This window comes from Calonectris borealis, chromosome W, assembly GCF_964195595.1.
Source record: "Calonectris borealis chromosome W, bCalBor7.hap1.2, whole genome shotgun sequence".
Lineage (NCBI taxonomy): Eukaryota > Metazoa > Chordata > Aves > Procellariiformes > Procellariidae > Calonectris > Calonectris borealis.
This window is the reverse complement of record NC_134351.1, coordinates 31418347-31438916: the sequence shown is the minus strand read 5'-3', so window position 1 is coordinate 31438916 and position 20570 is coordinate 31418347. Positions and strand designations below refer to the sequence as shown.

The 20570-nt window shown below is 46.4% G+C and overlaps 1 protein-coding gene across 5 annotated transcripts in view; it reads right to left on the bottom strand.

The window, feature by feature from the left end:
- LOC142075100 (spindlin-Z-like) overlaps positions 1 to 20570 on the bottom strand; it is a 127308-nt gene that overhangs the window by 17347 nt on the left and 89391 nt on the right. For all 5 annotated transcript variants that reach the window (XM_075136122.1, XM_075136119.1, XM_075136123.1 and 2 more), the window contains one exon: positions 6851 to 6899. In XM_075136122.1, the coding sequence (XP_074992223.1) occupies positions 6851 to 6899 (49 nt within the window). The remainder of the gene's footprint in view (positions 1 to 6850; positions 6900 to 20570) is intronic.

Genomic DNA, 20570 nt, shown 5'->3' with positions numbered 1-20570 from the left:
TGCCTTTCATAAACCCATGCTGATTGGGCCTGATCACCTGGTTGTCCCGTACGTGCAGTGTGATGGCACTCAAGATGAGCTGCTCCATAACCTTCCCCGGCACCGAGGTCAGACTGACAGGCCTGTAGTTCCCCAGATCCTCCTTCCGGCCTTTCCTGTAGATGGGCATCTGTGAGAGACTGAACTGTAGAACATTTGTCTCAAAGATTGCTTATCTAAGAAGAGCAGCTGCAAGGCCACGGAGGCCTCCGGTTTGCAGGGGCTGCGCTATGTGCAAGACTCCAAGTTGCACAGGAATGTAGCAACGTGCCGTTGCCATGGAAACTGCAGCCCTTGAACAGGAATAAAAGGGACTGACAAGACTAGCCCGAGGGGATCACCCACCGCCAACCCTGGAGCGATCGACCACCGCCGACCCCGCCGCGACCGCCCACCGCCGAAGCACCGAAAGACTTGGACTCCCAAGACGTCGCGGATCCATGGTGGTGACTATTCTTGCAACTCTATCCCGAATGCTTGCTTGATTTCTGTCTTTGTTCGGATCTATCCTATCGCTACTAATTTTTACTTTTGATAATAAAAGTTGTTTAGGATATGTGGCATTTGACCTCGTTTGTGTCTTAATCTCGCTCTTGGGATCATATCGAAACCTCCCCCGACACTGGATCGGGACAGCGTCCCATTTGCTAACCTCCAGTCAACTGGGACCTCCCCGGTTAGCCAGGACTGCTGATAAATGGTTGAAAGTGGCTTGGTGAGCACTTCCGCCAGCTCCCTCAGTACCCTTGAGTGGATCCCATCCGGCCCCATAGACTTGTGTGTGTCTAAGTGGTGTAGCAGGTCACTAACCATTTCCCCTTGGATTATGGGGGCTTCATTCTGCTCCCCGTCCCTGTCTTCCAGCCCAGGGAGCTGGGTACCCCGAGAACAACTGGTCTTACTATTAAAGACTGAGGCAAAGAAGGCATTAAGTACCTCAGCCTTTTCCTCATCCTTTGTCACTGTGTTTCCCCCCGCATCAAATAAAGGATGGAGATTCTCCTTAGCCCTCCTTCTGTTGTTAATGTATTTATAGAAACATTTTTTATTGCCTTTTACGGCAGCAGCCAGATTAAGTTCTAGTTGGGCTTTGGCCCTTCTAATTTCCTCCCTGCATAACCTCACGACATCTTTGTAGTCCTCCTGGGTTGCCTGCCCCTTCTTCCAAAGGTCATAAACTCTCTTTTTTTTTTTCCTGAGTTCTAGCCAAAGCTCTCTGTTCAGCCAGGCCGGTCTTCTTCCCCGCCGGCTTGTCCTTCGGCACATAGGGACGGTCTGCTCCTGCGCCTTTAAGATTTCCTGCTTGAAGAATGTCCAGCCTTCCTGGACGTCTTTGCCCTTCAGGACTGCCTCCCAAGGGACTCTGACAGCCAGGCCCCTAAACAGGCCAAAGTCTGCCCTCCGGAAGTCCAAGCTAGCAGTTCTGCTAACCACATTCCTTACTTCTATGAGAATTGAAAACTCTATGATTGCTGTGTCCAAGACAGCATCCAACCATCACATCACCCACAAGTCCTTCTCTGTTCGCAAACAACAGGTCCAGTGGGGCACCTTCCCTAGTTGGCTCACTCACCAACTGTGTCAGGAAGTTACCTTCCACACACTCCAGGAACCTCCTAGACTGTTTCCTCTCTGCTGTATTGTATTTCCAGCAGACATCTGGCAAGTTGAAGTCCCCCATGAAAACAAGGGCTAGCGAACGTGAGACTTCTCCCAGCTGCTTCTAGAATATTTCGCCTGCCTCTTCATCCTGGTTGGGTGGTCTGTAACAGACTCCCACCATGATATCTGCCTTGTTGGCCTTTCCCCTGACTCTTACCCATAAACACTCGACCCTTTCATCACCATCATCAAGCTCTAGATGGTCAAAACACTCCCTAACATACAGGGCTACCCCACTGCCTCTCCTTCCTTGCCTATCCCTTCTGAAGAGTCTATAGCCATCCATTGCAGCACTCCAGTTGTGCGAGTCATCCCACCATGTTTCTGTGATTGCAACTGTATCATAGTTTTCCAGCTGCACAATGGCTTCCAACTCCTCCTGTTTGTTGCCCATGCTGCGTGCATTGCTGTAGATGCACTTCAGTTGGGCCATTGATGCCGCCACCTTTTTTGGAGGAGAAGCCCCAATTCCTATGTGACTGTTCTCAGGCGCTTCCGTGGTTTCTAATACATCAACAACCCTTGCGTCTTTGCTGCCACGTGGATCTCCATCCCCTATCCCCACTGAGATGGCAGACCGAAGGACCTTGCTACCTCAAACATTGGCGTGCAGCACCCAGGCTTATCTCTAGCAAGCCTGGTTTTCTCCCTTTCCCCCTTCAAATCTAGTTTAAAGCTCTTTCAATGAGCCCTGCTAACTCCTGCGCAAAGATCCTTTTCCCCCTTTGAGACAGGTGTACCCCATCTGTCGCCAGCAGGCCTGGTGTCATGTAGACCAACCCATGATCAAAACCCCCAAAATTTTGCCGGTGACGCCAGGCTCGGAGCCAGGTATTGATCTGCTGGGTCTGCCTGTTTCTTCCCTCATCATTCCCTGCAACTGGAAGGATAGAGGAGAACACTACTTGTGCTCCTGATCCCTTAACCAGTCATCCCAAGGCCCTGAAGTCTCTCTTGATTGCCCTTGGACTTCTTATTGCAACTTCATCGCTACCTACCTGAAAAATCAATAATGGATAATAATCTGAGGGCCGTACCAGGGTAGGAAATTTTCTTGTAACATCTTTAACCCGGGCCCCAGGGAGGCAGCAGACTTCCCTAAGAAGTGGGTCCCGTCTGCATATTGGGCCTTCTGTTCCACTCAGGAGAGAGTGTCCTATGACAATAACTCATCTTTTTTTCTTTATGGAAGCAGTTTTGATGCAGGTTGTAGGCCGACTTAACCTTGGCGACACCTCCAAGCTAGATGAACCATCGTCCTCGTTATTGTTCAGTTCCAGAGCTATAGCGCCCTTCCTGCACGCCCTTCTGCGCAAACTGCCGCACAAACTGCCGTGCCACACCCTTGCTGATGCGCCACGTCCTGTTTGCTTGGCCCGGTCGCTAGTGCTCCCTAGGGGCTTCTTTTATATGTGTGGGGGGGGCTTGGCTGCTGTTGGTCCTGGCCCCACTCAGGTCTTGTCAGCTGCTGTCACGCGAGCTGTGGGCTCCTGGTGGCTGCGGGCTCCTGGCAGCTGCGGGCTCCTGGCAGCTCTCGCGGCTCCCCCTGAGGTTTCTCCGGTTCAGGAAACCCCCCTGTACACCACGCTAGAGCGCTCTGCTGCGGATCGTGCCAGCACTGGAGCTGCTCGCCTCGGCGACTGAGTGCTAGTGTCGGTTACACTGCGTTTAAATCTGCCTTTGCTCCTGGCCCCGCCCAGGTCTCGTCAGCCACTCTTGCGCGAGCTGCGGGCTCCTGGTGGCTCTCTCGGCTCCCCAAGTTTCCCCCGGTTCAGGAAACCCCCCTGTACACTGCGGTTGAGAGCTCCGCTGCGGATCGTGCCGGCACTGGAGCTGCTCGCCTCAGCGACTGAGTATTTATCTTGAAGGCATTAAGCTGATAAGTAAAATCTTGTTACATGAAAAAGTTTTATTAGCAGAACCAGATCATGGAAAGTTCAAAGAAATTTAGAAAATAGTACAAATGAAGCAGAGTAGCAATGGTCAGTACAATTTCTATATTTCATGGTGCCATGTAGAAAAGTTATTAAAAATAGGGCCCAAATTAGAATTTTGATCTTACTACAGACTGTCACTAATAGGGGATTGTATGATCAGAGAATTGTTATAAACTATTTTTCCTCAATATTCAGACTATGAGGCACATTACTAGAGACAGAAGTTTTAAAGTACTTTCTGTACTCCTTCAAAAGCCATCATTCAGTTGTGAAATTAATTTTCTTAGGATTACAAGTGTATTGGGTATACGTGGCAAGGTTTTGGTAGCAGACACACATACACACACACATGACAACACCTGCAGGGGTGGCCTCAATGAGAAGAAGTCAGGGGCTGCCCTGTGCTAGACACAGCTGGTTCCAGCTGGCTCGGCAATGGCCCCACTGCAGGCCAAAGTTGAGCCAATCAGCAAAGTTGATGGCGCCTCTGTGAAAATATATTTAAGAAAGGGCAAAAAAACACTGGACAGGCAGAGGAGGGGAAAAAAAAAATGGGGAAAAAAAAAGTGTGAGAAATAGCAGAGGGAACACCAAGTTCAGAAAAGGAGGTATTCCATGGTGCTAGAGCAGATATCCACACTGCAGCCTGTGTAGGACCCATGCTGGAGCAGTTATATATTTCCCGAAGGAACTGTGGCCCATGGAGAACCCACGGAGAACCCATGCCAGAGCAGTTTTCCTGACAGGACTGTCTCCCCTGGAAGAGCCCATGTTGGAGCAGATTTTCCTGACAGGAACTGTGGCCTGTAGAGAAACCATGCCAGAGCAGGGGGAAAGCAAGTACAAGAGGGAAGGAGCGGCAGAGAGCAACCGTTATGTATGGACTGTAAACTCCCTTCCCCGATTTCCCCTGCACCACCCTGGGGGTAGTGGGTGGTAGAGGAGTCTGGAGTGAAGGAGTGAAGTTGAGCATGGGAAAGTGGGGAGGAAAGGTGTTTTAATGTTTGTCTTCCTGTTTCTTACCACCTGAATCTATTTTAATTGGCAATAAATTAATTTTCCCCAAGTCAAGCCTGTTTTGCCTGTGACAGTAACTGGTAAGCAATCTCCCTGTCTTTATCTTGACCCATGAGCTTTCTCATCCTATTTTCTCCCCCACTGAGGAGGGGGAGTGAGCGGGTGGGTGGGAGTTTGGCCCATAGCCAAGTATAACCCACCACAAGAAGTTAGTTTAAAGTGTGATCAGAAATTCACAAGGGATAAGTACAGTGGTAGTTAAACTGCAGATACAACCTCCACCTCAAAGTCCTTGAACTGCCAACTATGAGAAACCTGGAGAGCATAAGGAAGATTTTATACTTATGCTGTTTTGTGTACTCTTTCCTTATGCACCAAGGGTGGAAAGGATGAGAACCAAGAGACTACTGACTGATCTGACACAAATAGGGTCAGCTTCATATTCACAGAGACCATCACTACCCATTGACACTGACAGAACACTCAGAAGAACTGCCCTTTTGCAGCTGAACTATAACCATGGGACACCCTTCCAAAAGGGTCAATGGTTAACTACCGTTTTAGTTAAGAGTTCAGAAGGCTAATCCACACAGCTCATTTTATCAGTTCCTCAGTTACTGGACCATGCCCTGTTCCATCCTGTTGGCTCTTCCCTCCCCCATGAACTTCTGAACCTAGTTTAGAATCTCCCCTACGGCTTTCAAGTGCCAGTAGACTTGTTCCTCTTTTTCTTTAAATGAGGAATGTAAAAGTCATCATAACTAAATCAATTACAAAGTATGCATTACTAATTCATGGTCTGCTGTAACAGCTCATAGTAGTATCAGCATACATTTTTAAATAGTGATTCATATCCCACTTGTTTACTATAAACATGTCTACAGCACTACTTACTGTTCATTTCAAAAACGTACGCAATGAATATCAAATAAAAACAACTCTATACTAGTCTCTGTCATTCTCAGAGAAGTCAGTGAGCAGCACACAAAGTCATCTTGGTCTGGTACAAAATAAAACCTTTATCAAACAATTCTTAAACAATTAAACTAGGCTAAATTAACATAAAACTCAGTTGGGCGCTTAAGTTAAATGCCTCAAAATCATGTGACTTAGGATCATGACTTAATACGCCCCATAAAAGCCTTTATGCTAAAAAATATACAACCTATTTAGGTATTTAAGTAAGTGTATATCAACACAACAATAAAGACAAATCTAGCCACCCTCAAGTACAAAAGGCAACCCACCTCTGATAGTCTTCCCATCATACACTCCTTTCTCTGAGCGGTTGAAAAAGAACAAGAGAAATTAAATTTTAACTCTACCTTTCTCTAGACAAATAAATGTTTATCTTTGCCTTGTAAGGAGATAGACAAGACTGAATAGTGAAGAGTTGGTGGAAGGAATTAGAGTAGTTTTACATCAGGTGTTGTGTCTGGGAAACAGTTAATACTAATTCAAATGTTAATCACAGAAGATATTTCTGACAGACAAATTGCTTTGGATTGATGCATGTTGTATATCACCACTATAGAACTTCATACTCAAAATATAACTAGTAGCATTTTAAAAAATTTCACCTTTCCCCAGCTTATTTTAGAGTTCACCCACCAGACATGCAGTCAGATGCAACATCTAGCTGTTAGACACTAAGGTCAATCATGTCTAAGCTATGACCTCTATCTTCTCACATTTACTCATAGCAGCATTTAGCTGCTACTATTTCAAAATGTAGTAGAGAGAATAATACATGCCATGAATGTATAGGATAAGCAAGTATCCTTCACACAAATAGCAGCCACCTTATAGAAGTACTTCAGTATGTTCTTTATTAAAAAAAAAAGTGAAAAATCCTTTTCAAAAACTAAAGCTGTAATGAATCCTAGAGTACATGTGCCCAATTTCTGGTTTGCAACCTCTTGTCTCTGAATTATAGAGTAAATTACAGAATTGTATTGACAGGATAATTTCTCTCAGAGTAACATTCAAAATGATGTTTAGAACTCTACCAATGGTGCATTCTTTCCCACTGTCTTCTCAAAAGAATTAAAGTCTGACTCTACACACATACACTGTCTGAATACTACTCCACATGATTTTCATGAGCAAAATGACTGAAACAATACAGATACATTTCTAGAACGGTACTTCCAGTTATTGAGAACTATACTTTAGGAAAGATATTAGCAACTTACTTGTGGGAAGTTCTTTTCTTCATCATGCTCGCAGAGACTCCTGCATGACCTACAATATAAATGATGGAATTCTTGAACAATAAAGTGTGTTTATACACAATGTCAAAAAGGTATCTTACAGAAAAGTTCTCTTTTTCAAGTAAAAAAAATTAAACACTTAATATTGTGATTGATCAATGAGCTCCTACAATGGAAGGAGGCTCTGAGGAGACAGGCAAGGACTATGTACTCACAAAGCTAAGTGAAGAAGTAGGGAGTGACTGATGACAACTATTACAAAAAGCTGAACTTATCTCAACACAAAGGAGATGGGAGGTAGTCTTTGTTCTAGATAAATGGCTACAACAGTTGAGGGAATCAAATGGCTGTGTAAGTGCCCTTGAGATGATGATGATGATAATAATAATGATAATAATAATCAAATACATATCTTCCTGAGTTAGTGAGGCCAGAATGGGTGGATGTATATGTGGCTCAGCTAAACTGAGTATAAAAACTTAGTATAGAGCCAAAACCGAGTAAAAAGACTCAGTATAGCATATACAGTATAAAAACTATACAACTAACAGAAAGAACTTTGAAGAGAGCAACAGGCTTGAGCCAGTTTCAACCCACATATTCCTTCCCAATGACTGGGGATGCCCAGCATCGTGATGGAGACCAGTAATGAGAATCACATCTGTATTGTGATTCGACTGTATATTGCAACTGCTATACTCTGCCAAATGTAACTTGTACTTGTACTGTGATTTAAGTAAATTGCTGTATCATTCTGCTAAATCAAAGTCCCATGTAATGTCAAATAACTTAAAAAAACCTAAAGCTGATATTAAACATTAAACCCTCTACATATGGAATATCTAAAAGAACCCAGTCAGAGTGTGTTGGACACATGTATGTTATCAATAAAAAAAACCCTCATGTATCTGTAGAAACATGTTCAGAATTTCATCTATGGATGTTTAAATTCACACCTACAGAGAAATACTTAATTGAGGTTTCTCTACAGATCCAAACAAATTCTTTAACATTATGTGCATGTTCCAAGCATAGCTTTGGCACATGTATTTTGAAAATTAATTTTCATAATAGCAGTAGTGTCACACAAGAGTTATGCACTGAAAGTGCAATTAACCTTAAAAGTTGTCATAAATATTTTAATCTTTGGATTTTCAGATGGAGAAATAAAGAGGACATATATCAAGTGACAGAAATGGCAGAATTAAAATAAGACTACATACATCTTGTTTCCAACACTCAAGCTTGTACTGAATCCATGGAAAGATGCATCTCCAGTTTTAACAAAAGCTGGAATTTTAAGTTTTCGAAAATGAGGCCCTCCATGGGAATAGATACAGTAAAGACGGTATTTGCAATTTTTGACTATTAAAAGACCAAGTAAATAGAACTTGCCTTTGAACATGTTTATAAGAACTATCAGCTAGAAATTAAAATAAAAGATATCACACACAGTCTGAACAGAAACCCAAAAGATTTTGGGACTTGACTGCAACCACTAAACAAGCATTCTCATTATATCATTAGCAACCCCTTAGTTAAATGAGGAAAAAAGTTTAAAAACATGCTTCTTAAAAAAAAGAAATCCGTTCTCACAAAGTAAAAGAACATGAACACACAGATTTCATGTTTTCCATTACTGGTTGATGAGACAAAGTAAGATTTAACTAAATCAGCACAAGTAGTTAAAATGCTATAGAAAAAACACCCACATATTCATAGAATCATAGAATGGTTTGGATTGGAAGGGACCTTCAAAGGTCATCTAGTCCAACCCCCCTACCATGGGCAGGGACATCTTCAACTAGATCAGGTTGCTCAGAGCCCCGCCTAACCTGACCTTGAATGTTCCCAAGGATGGGGCATCTACCACCTCTCTGGGCAACCTGTTCCAGTGTCTCACCACCCTCATGGTAAAAAATTTCTTCCTTATATCTAGTCTGAATCTACCCTGTTTTAGTTTAAAACCATTCCCCCTTGTCCTGTCGCAACAGGCCCTGCTAAAAAGTCTGTCCCCATCTTTCTTAGAAGCCCCCTTTAAGTACTGAAAGGCCACAGTAAGGTCTCCCCGGAGCCTTCTCTTCTCCAGGCTGAATAACCCCAACTCTCTCAGCCTTTCTTCATAGGAGAGGTCTTCCATCCCCCTGATCGTTTTCCTGGCCCTCCTCTGGACCCGCTCCAACAGGTCCATGTCTTTCTTGTGCTGAGGGTTCCAGAGCTGGACGCAGTACTCCAGGTGGGGTCTCACCAGAGCAGAGTAGAGGGGCAGAATCACCTCCCTTGACCTGCTGGCCACGCTTCTTTTGATGCAGCCCAGGATACGGTTGGTCTTCTGGGCTGCGAGCGCACATTGTCCGCTCATGTCCGGCTTTTCATCCACCCGTACCCCCAAGTCCTTCTCGGCAGGGCTGCTCTCAATCCCTTCATCCCCCAGCCTGTATTGATACCAGGGGTTGCCCCGACCCAGGTGCAGGACCCTGCACTTGGCCTTGTTGAACCTCACGAGGTTCACACAGGCCCACTTCTCGAGCTTGTCCAGGTCCCTCTGGATGGCGTCCCGTCCCTCAGGCGTGTCGACCGCACCACTCAGCTTGGTGTCGTTTGCAAACTTGCTGAGGGTGCACTCGATCCCACTATGTCATTGATGAAGATATTAAACAGTACCGGTCCCAATACGGACCCCTGCAGGCACTTGTCACCAATCTCCATCTGGACATTGAGCCGTTGACCACTACCCTCTGGATGCGACCATCCAACCAATTCCTCGCCCATTGGACAGTCCACCCATCAAATCCATATCTCTCCAGTTTAGAGAGAAGGATGTTGTGGGGCACCGTGTCAAAGGCCTTACAGAGGTCCAGAGAGACGACATCTGTAGCCCTTCCCATGTCCACTGATGCAGTCACTCCATCTAGAAGGCCACTAGGTTGGTCAGGCAGGACTTGCCCTTGGTGAAGCCATGCTGGCTGTCTCGAATCACTTCCCTGTCCTCCATGTGCCTTAGCATAGCTTCCAGGAGGATCTGTTCCATGATCTTCCCAGGCACAGAGGTGAGGCTGACAGGCCTGTAGTTCCCTGGGTCTTCCTTTTTTCCCTTTTTAAAAATGGGGGTTATGTTTCCCCTTTTCCAGTCAGCGGGAACTTCACCGGACTGCCACGACTTCTCAAATACGATGGATAGTGGCCTAGCAACTTCATCCGCCAGTTCCCTCAGGACCCGCAGATGGATCTCATCGGGTCCCATGGACTTGTGCACCTTCAGGTTCCTTAGATGGTCTCGAACCTGATCTTCTCCTACAGTGGGCGGCTCTTCATTCTCCCAGTCCCTGCCTTTGCCTTCTGTGGCTTGGGCGGTGAGGCTCGAGCACTTGCCGGTGAAGACTGAGGCAAAAAAGTCATTGAGAACCTCTGCCTTCTCCATATCCTGGGTAACCAGGTCTCCCATTTCGTTCCGGAGAGGGCCCACATTTTCCCTAGTCTTCCTTTTATCCCCGACATACCTGTAGAAGCTTTTCTTGTTGCCCTTGATGTCCCTGGCCAGATTTAATTCTATCAGGGCTTTAGCTTTCCTAACCTGATCCCTGGCTGCTTGGACAATTTCTCTGTATTCCTCCCAGGCTACCTGTCCTTGCTTCCACTCTCTGTAGGCTTCCTTTTTGTGTTTGAGTGTGTCCAGGAGCTCCTTGTTCATCCATGCAGGCCTCCTGGCATTTTTGCCTGACTTCCTCTTTGTTGGGATGCATCGCTCCTGAGCTTGGAGGAGGTGATCCTTGATTATTAACCAGCTTTCTTGGGCCCCTCTTCCCTCCAAGGCTTTATCCCATGGCACTCTACCAAGCAGATCCCTGAAGAGGCCAAATCTGCTCTCCTAAAGTCCAGGGTAGTGAGCTTGCTGTGCGCCCTCCTCAGTGCCCTAAGGATCTTGAACTCCACCATTTCATGGTCACTGCAGCCAAGGCTGCCCTTGAGCTTCACATTCCCCACCAGCCCCTCCTTGTTGGTGAGAACAAGGTCCAGCATAGCACCTCTCCTCGTTGGCTCCTCTACCACTTGGAGAAGGAAGTTATCGTTGACGCATTCCAGGAACCTCTCAGATTGCTTATGCCCTGCCGTGTTGTCCCTCCAACAGATATCGGGGTGGTTGAAGTCCCCCATGAGGAACAGGGCTTGTGAACATGAGGCTGCTCCTATCTGTCTATAGAGGGCCTCATCCACTCGGTCTTCCTGGTCGGGTGGCCTGTAGCAGACCCCCACTGTAATGTCACCTGTCCCTGCCCTCCCTTTAATCCTGACCCATAAGCTCTCGGTCAGCTCCTCATCCATCCCCAGGCGGAGCTCCATGCACTCCAGCTGGTCGTTGACATAGAGGGCGACACCCCCTCCTTGTCTCCCCTGCCTGTCCTTCCTAAAGAGCCTGTATCCCTCCATCCCAACACTCCAATCATAGGAGTCATCCTACCATGTCTCTGTGATGCCAATAAGATCGTAGCCCTGCAGGCGTGTGCATGTCTCTAACTCCTCTTGTTTATTCCCCATGCTACGTGCATTTGCATAGATGCATTTAAGTTGGGCCCCCGATGAAGCTGCCTTACTGGCTGGAGTTCCTTTGTGCTGCTCTTCAGGCGCTCTCCTGCTGTCCTGTGATCCTTCTCCAGGCTCTGGGCATCTATTGCTGGCCCTGGCATCAAACTGGTAGGAGTGGGATGGATTGAGGTTCCCCTCCCCCGGCAACTTTAGTTTAAAGCCCTCTTCACCAGCTTGGCAAGCCTATGACCGAAGACGCTCTTCCCCTTCTCTGACAGATGGACCCCGTCAGCCCCCAGTAGACCAGGTTTCTCAAAGCGAGTCCCATGGTCTAAGTAGCCAAACCCCTGGCTGTGGCACCAGTCCCGTAACCATTTGTTGATTCACCAGATTCTACTGGCCCTTTCAAACCCCTTCCCTTTGACCAGGAGGATTGATGAAAAAACTACCTGCGCTCCAGAGTCCCTTACCGTCGCTCCCAGAGCTCTGTAATCCTTCTTTATAGTCCTCAGACTGCTCCTGGATATATCACTGGTGCCCACGTGAAACAACAGCAGCGGATAACAGTCAGTGGACTGTACAAGGCTTGGTAGTCTCTCGGTGGCATCCCTGATACGAGCCCCCGGTAAGCAGCACACCTCTCTAGAGAGTGCGTCAGGTCGGCAAATGGGTGCTTCCGTACCTCTCAGAAGGGAGTCACCTACTACTATCACCCGTTGCCTTTTCTTAGTTGCGCTGGTTGTTATACGGGGAGCAGATCGGGCTGCCTTACTCAGCTCCAGCACCTCTCCTGATGTGGTGGGTCTTTCCTCTTCAGTCTGCAGAGCAGTAAAGCGGTTCTGCAAGGGCACCTCAGGCTTCGGGGGAAGTCTCTTCCTCCTGCTGATCCTTGCTGTTGCAACCATCCATTCTTCTGCATTATTGGCCCCCCTCCCTTCTGCGTGTGCCGGTGGGGGAGTTTTTGGCTGTTTGGCCATGGGCTGTGGGTCCACTGCAGACTGCGCTTGGAACCAGCTATCTAACTCCTTCTCTGCCTCCCTGATGTTACACAGCCTTCTCACTGCCTCCTGCAGCTCAGCCACCCGCTGCAGGAGGTCCTCCACCTGGGCACACCTTTTGCAGGCACGTCTGCTGCCTGTCCCTGCCCCAGGAGAGAGGTCTAGGCACTTCCTGCAGTCTGAGGTCTGCACTGCAGCCTCTCCCTTCAGCAGCTCCGTCTGGGTGGAGGCATCAGCCACTGCTGGGGTAGACGGCGCAGACCCCCCAGCCGGAGACGCGGCCTTTGCTCTCAGATGAGTGCCCGGCATTCTGCCTTGAGGGTCAGGTAGGATGAGTGCCCTTGACCTGTGCAGATGGTCACAGAACGGTGCCTGGTTGCTGGGTTATGTGTACGCCAAGTCTCCCACTCGGCCAGTGGAATGCCCCTCCTTCGAAGAGGCGCCCTCCCTGCACGCCCTCCTGCGTGAACTGCCGCACCACGCCCTGTTTGCCTGTTCTGTTCGCAGTGCTCCTGGTCGCTAGCGCTCCCTGGGGCTGCTTTTTGTGGGAGTGGGGGGTGGCTGCTGTTACTCCTGGCCCCACCCACGCATCGTCAGCCGCCCTCATGAGAGCTGCCAACTCCCGGCGGGTCTCTGCGCTCCCCTGGGGTTTCCCCGGCTCAGGAAACCCCCTGTATGCCACGATCCGCCGCTCCGCGGCAGGATGTGCCTGCACCAGAGCTGATTGCCTCTGTAAGTGACAGGGTGGTTCAGCACAGACCTTGTTTTCTGTCCTCTGCTCAGAGACTCTGAATCTTATTATACAGTGCAACGCATTTAGCCTTCCAAAACAAAAGGAACTCTACAGGTACACAGAAGGAAGATCTATTACAGAAGCTGCAAAAACCACAAAGGAGAAGCTATGCACGTGTGCTGGTTTTGGCTGGGATAGAGTTAATTTTGTTTGTAGTAGCTAGTATGGGGCTATGTTTTGGATTTGTGCTGAAAACAGTGTTGATAATACAGGGATGTTTTCGTTATTGCTGAGAAGTGCTTACACAGAGTCAAGGCCTTTTCAGCTTCTCATGCTCTACCGACTGAGAAGGCTGGAGATGATACACAAGAAGCTGGGAGGGGGCACAGCCAGGACAGCTGACCCAAACTGTCCAAAGGGATATTCCATACCATATGACATCATGCTCAGTATATAAACTAGGGGAAAACTGGCCGAGGGGCTGCTGCTCGGGGACAGGCTGGGCATCAGTCGGTTGGTGGTGAGCAATTGTTTTTCATTTGCATCACTTGTCTTTCTTGGGTTTTATTTCTCTCTCTTTTTGTTATCTTCCTTTTCATTACTACTTCTTCTTCTTCTTATTATTATTGTTTTATTTCAATTATTAAACTGTTCTTATCTCAACCCATAAGTGTTCTCATTTTTACTCTTCCGATTCTCTCCCCCATCCCACTGGGGGAGGGGAGTAAGTGAGCGGCTGTGTGGTGTTTAGCTGCCTGCTGGGTTAAACCACGACAGCACACTACTGAGAATGAGTGTTTGCCCTGTTCAGTAACTGCTCACCTTAGGCACCTCTTATTTTTGATAGACTCAAGCGCTACAGCCAGATGTCTTTTCTCTCAAATTTACTTACGTCCAAAATTTCTCAGCTATCCATACACAATCTCCATGCATGAAATGACATGTACCAAGCTAACAAATATTTACAACAACACTGAACTAAGAGTTTGAGAGGAGACAACCCTTTTTTGCTGTCAGGTGAAAATTAGCTTGACAGTTCCTGAATTATTTCAAGAACTTGCTTGTTCATGTACCCAGCTCTAAACAAAAGCCAACTACGCATACTGAGTACTGCTCAGTTTCTTGTGTTGGTAGCTTAAGGTAGTGCCCAGTTTAATACAAAGTTATGGCATTTAGATGAATCATGTGAATATAGCCTACTTACAAGAAGAGATGATAACAAGGTACATGAAGATGCCAGCACAAGAAAGACGTGGACCTGTTGGAGCGGGTCCAGAGGAGGGCCACGAAAATGATCAGAGGGCTGGAACACCTCTCCTATGAAGAAAGGCTGAGAGAGTTGTGGTTATTCAGCCTGGAGAAGAGAAGGCTTCGGGGAGACCTTACTGTGGCCTTTCAGTACTTAAAGGGGGCTTCTAAGAAAGATGGGGACAAACTTTTTAGCAGGGCCTGTTGCGACAGGACAAGGGGCAACGGATTTTTAACTGAAAGAGGGTAGATTTAGACTAGATATAAGGAAGAAATTCTTTATGATGAGGGTGGTGAGACACTGGAACAGGTTGCCCAGAGAAGTTGTGGATGTCCCATTACTGGAATTGTTCAAGGTCAGGTTAGGCGGGGCTCTGAGCAACCTGATCTAGTGAAAGATGTCCCTGCCCACGGTAGGGGGGTTGGAACTAGATGATCTTTAAATGTCCCTTCCAATCCCAATCATTCTATGATTTTGACAAAATCATCCTAGTACTGATTACAAGCCTACTGGCCATAATACACATTTGTATTTTGTATTGTCTGAATACATTCATGTCTCAAGGAAATGCAAACTCCTTTAAAACACATCTCAGCTTAAACTGTGCAGCACTTCACATCCTCTGAAATTGTAACAGGAGTTCACTGAACAGTGAATATGTCTCTCCCCTTGTCATGGTTTAACCTGGCAGGCAGCCAAATACCATGCAGCTGCTCGCTCACTCCCCCCCCACCTCCCCGAGGAGAGATGGGGAGAGAATCGGAAAGGGTAAGAGTGAGTAAAACTCGTGGGTTGAGATAAAGACAGTTTAATAGAACAGAAAAGGGAAAATAATAATAATAATAATGATTGATAGAATATACAAAATGAGTGATGCACAATGCAATTGCTCACCACCCCTACAGCAGCTAGAAATAGGGAGATGGAACAACATGGAATCCTTATGTTTAACATCTTTTAGTTTTATCCTTACAGAGTAAGGCCAAAACCAAAATTACCCAATGAATCTGCCTGCCTGAATCTATCTTTATTCAGGCAAATTACCTCAGCAATATAGCTTTTCCAATGTAAATGAAAAAAACACAAAAACTCTACAAACTACTTGCATGGTCCAAGTTCAATAGCATCCAGATGTTTGGAACTGTATCTAAACTTCAAAGGCAGGGCAGGGGGAGTGTTTAAGATGTCAACAGTACTACTTTATTTCTCACTCTGGAAAGCATTTTCATTACTACTAAAACAGTACACCAATAAGCCTTGCAATCATTAGTGAGGATTTTGAAATCAAGACAAGTCCAATGATAAAGCATCAGAAACAAAGTGCTTACACAGTTCAAGCACATGTAACAAAGCTTGATTTAGCACCTGCTAAATAACATATAATACACCAAATCTCCCCGTCTGATCCCCTTTCAGTCACAGGAAAACTAATGTCAGAGAATATCGGGACTCCAAGTGCGTAATAATGCAAGTACAATTTAAGACAGGTCAGAGAGAAGCTTTATTAACTATGATCATAGTGAGAGAACATTTGGGGAGCATTTCCCCCTCTGCTCCCATTTTCTCTAACAAGCGGTTGCAGAGACCTCACTTATATACTGTTTCAAAGAAAGGAAAGAGGTGAGGAAAATCATTCTAATGTTAACAAAGCCAGGTGTGCATTCTTGGGAAGAATGGACTCCAGACAAACATTTATATGTTAATAAGGCCAAGTACCCATGCCTGGGAGGGATGGACTCCTTAAGTAGCTTGTTAACTGCCACAATTGACACTATGGAGAGATGGCTCTTGGTGGAGCCTCTAGGAGTGGCACATCCAGTGTTATCTTAGCTCAGAAGTGGGGGTTGGAAACAATCACAGACTGCTAGCTTTTAGACAAACGGAATTTTCCTTTTGTTAGGATAAACTTCTTAGCCAGACCTCTCAAATCTTAAATATTAATAATTTTCCACCACACTAAGATGATGTCCAGGTAAAATGGCAGTAGCATACCAGAGCTGTCTCAAACTGCTTTTCCTCCCATTCATTATAAAAAGCATCTAAAATAAAGTAATGCTTTTAAAAACTAGCCAAGATAATTACAGATATTAAAAATATCAAGCAAACGCAGTTTTTATACCTCAGGAAACTGGTTTTACACTTGAAGACTATACTCTAAACAGTGTTCTTACCCTCGAGATTGCATCAATAAGTTGTACATATTCCTATCTGTATAACAGAAGCATGTGAAAGACTATTTCCCTAATAGGTGCTTACACTAAAGTCCAGAGATAGCACAAAAAGGCAGTATAGAATAGACTAGACTAGACTATTTTTTCAGTTGGAAGGGACCTACAACAATCATCTAGTCCAACTGCCTGACCACTTCAGGGCTGACCAAAAGTTAAAGCATGTTATTAAGGGCATTGTCCAAATGCCTCTTAAACACTGACAGGCATGGGGCATTGATCACCTCTCTAGGAAGCCTGTTCCAGTGTTTGACCACCCTCTCGGTAAAGAAATGCTTCCCAGTATCAAGTCTGAACCTCCCCTGACACAGCTTTGAGCCATTCCCACGTGTCCTGTCACTGGATACCAGGGAGAAGAGATCAGCACCTCCCTCTTCACTTCCCCTCCTCAGGAAGCTGTAGAGAGCAATGAGGTCACCCCTCAGACTCCTTCTCTCCAAACTAGACAAACCCAGAGTCCTTAGCCGCTCCTCATAGGACATGCCTTCCAGCCCTTTCACCAGCCTTGTTGCCCTCCTTTGGACGCATTCCAGGACCTTCACATCCTTCTTAAATTGTGGGGCCAGAACTGCACACAGTACTCAAGGTGAGGCCGCACCAACACTAAATACAGAGGGATAATCACCTCTTTTGACCGGCTGGTTATGCTGTGTTTGATGCACCCCAGTGTGGAGGGATTTTTATTAAATAACGGTCATCCTATGAACATTCCAAGCACTGAGGATTTGTTAGTAATAGTATAAGGCTGCTAAAGAGCAATTGTAGTTTTAGAGTCTCTGAAGTGATAATAGAGTAGGAAAAACAGGCTGAGGAATGTAACTATCAGTAGATTATGTAACGGAATGCAGGAGCAGGAAGCGTTCACGTGGACACCTGCTTTTGACCAATCTGTGTATGTTAAGATTCGTGTGCTTGCTGACTGTAAACCAATAGAGGATTCGTAGGTGCGCGTGTTAGTGTGGCTAGCTTATAAAAGTAGCACAATATCTTGAAATAAAGGAGAATGACCATACCCACATTGGGACTCCTCATTACTCCGGGAACGCGCTCCCACTCCGACCCATGGTCACTCCAACATCTGGTAGCAGAGGATGCGGAAACATGCTGGGCTCGTAACCCAGAGGTCTGGTAGCAGAGACTACAATTCTTCGAGACTGCGGTAAGCGCAGCGAGAGAAGGGGAGTGGGAAACCAGCGACTGGGAGTTGTACTATTGCTCTATTGCTCAAACAGATAGAATAGATATCGGTGCAGAGTGGCCAACTGCCTCCCAGAGGGTGCGCTGCTATTATGGAGAATGAGGCAGCAGCTGCGTTGCTCGCAGGACTACTCTCTAAGAGAGGGATCGAGACAACGGTGAAACAGCTTATCAAGCTAATTAAGTTAGGACAACGTTTGGGACATTTTAAAGACACTCACGTTGTTTTCTGTGCCTGAATGGCGGGAGCTGGGAGAACTAATGTGGCAGAAGCTTACTGGAGGTGATAAAAAATTTGAGAAGGACATTAAGTCTGTGTCAGACTTGTGGGGAGACATACTAGACACTTTAAAAGCTATGAAAGCTGAACGGGAGGTGGCGTGTGCGGCTGTTCAGATGCTGGCTCTGGACCCCATGCTGGAACAGTCTAAGAGCATGGAATCCAAGGTGGGACCTTTCGCGCAATTTTTTGGGCTGCCTGCTGTGAAGGGTATGACGGGGTCCACCTGTAAGACTGTTGCCGAATTGCGCGATAGAGTTGAGCAGGACTTAAAAACGCCCGACAGTCTATGTTCGCCATCTTGCCCGACAATATCATCTGTGCCACAGCAGCCGGAAGTTGCCGGAGCTAAAGCGGAGCAGCAGTGTGAGGCGAAAGCAGAAGAGCAACCGCTGGGCATGAAGGGGGAGGAGTGGCCAGCTCCACCCACCCCCCGATTCCAGGCGGGGAAACGTGCCGCCCTCCTCCCACCGCCCCTCCTCTCCACCCGCCCTTGCCACTCTCCAATGATTCCTCCGGTGCTGCCACACCGCCATCTAGCGGAAAAGAGAAAAATTCAACAGACAGTATTAATCAGCTGTTAAAAGAGGTTGTGCAACAACTAAAGGACTTAACTACACAGACTCAGCAAAAAGGAGAACCTTGGTCAACCGCCGGTTCGAGAGACAACTTGCCACCCTGTTTCTCCGGACCTACCGCGGCTACCCATCCTGGCCGATGGAGTGGAGTTGTTTGGGATGCTATTTTGGATGGACAGTGGGGAATTGTATCCAACATTGGCCCCATGGCTTTTCCGGTGGTACAGCAAAACGGTCAAGGAAAATGGGAACCGCATGATTGGAAGATTCTACAACAAGCTAAAAATACTATATCGCAGTATGGTGTTAAATCGGAAGCGTCACGACAAATTGTTATTTGGATTTTTTCTGCTGATTTGATGTGTCCTCATGATTGTCAAAGTCTGATGAGGCTTCTGTTGACACCTACGCAGTTTTTGTTATGGGGATCGTCATGGTCTCAGAGGGCAGTGAATGCTGCTGCCCAACATCAACAGCCAGGGGATCCATTATATGGGATCACAGCAGAAATGCTCATTGGTGGGGGACGTTATGCTGATATAAATGTCCAACTAACTTTTCCTGTCAATATGTTACAGATATCTTCTAAGCTTGCTTTAGATGCGTTTCTTTCCTTACCAGGATCGGAAGGCCCTTCTTTCAGCTCGGTGACGCAAGGTGCAACTGAGAAGTATAGCAACTTTATTGATAGGCTTTGGGATGCAGTAATGAACCACCCAGATTTGGGAGAGAACAATAAACAACAAATGTTTAGAATTTTGGCCTTTGATAACGCCAATAACACTACCAGGGCCATTCTAGCCAGTCTGCCCAAAGGGGCAGGAGTGGAAGAAATGCTTTCTCGGGTGGAAAGAGCAGGAGTTCAACAACAAAATGAGTCGATGGCAGCTGTGCTGCAAAGTGCTGTCAAAGAAGTAGTACAACCATTGGCAGCTGTTGTTAGGCGAAAACACTCTCCAGGAATAGTTCAGCCCTTTAAAGGCATCTGCTATCGTTGCGGGGAACAGGGGCATAGCAAGCGAAATTGTCGTGCTCCCGTATGGTGTGATAGGTGTCAAACAAATACCCATGCTACTAAGGCCTGTTCGGGAAACTTCAAATTGAGCGCGAGGAGAGGCCGCGTGCAGAAACAAATGCCCCCTCAGAACAACAGCAGCAATCAGGGTTTTTACTAAAACACTCGGCTGCCACCAAAGGAAGTTTGGGAGTCGACCTGGAAACAACAATAGATTTCACTTTAACCAATACAGAAGTATGCAAAATCCCTAGCAATGCGGTAGGGCCTTTAGTAGCTGATAGTAATAGGATAGGTGGAATCCTTTTAGGTCGATCTTCTGCAGGAATAAAAGGATTGATCGTAATTCCTGGAGTCATTGATGCAGACTATACTGGTCAAATTCATATTATGGCCTATACAATTAGTCCTCCTCTCTTCATCCCAAAAGGCAGTCGGATAGCCCAGATATTAGCTTTTAAAAATCCTTTAAATCGATCAAACCAAGATTGGGAAGAACGTGGGTGTAAAGGATTTGGTTCTACTGGACCTGCTGTATGTTTCACTACAAAATTAGACCATCGCCCACTCGAAACTGTGACTTTGACTCAGGATAACCTTTCAATAAGAATCAATGCAATGTTAGACACTGGTGCCGACATAACTATTATAAATCGAGCAAATTGGCCGTTGCAGTGGGAAATAGAAACCCCAAAGGCATTAATTGCAGGAGTGGGAGGGAACTCAGCCTCATATATAAGTAGTAAACCGGTTCAAGTGAGTTTCCCAGAAGGCCAGAGGGCAACACTGAAGGTCCATGTTTTGTCACTCCCTGGAAATTTGGAAGCATTAATTGGACGTGATGTTCTCAGTCAGATCAGGGCAATGCTGACTACAAAGCATTTTTAGTCATGGGCACTG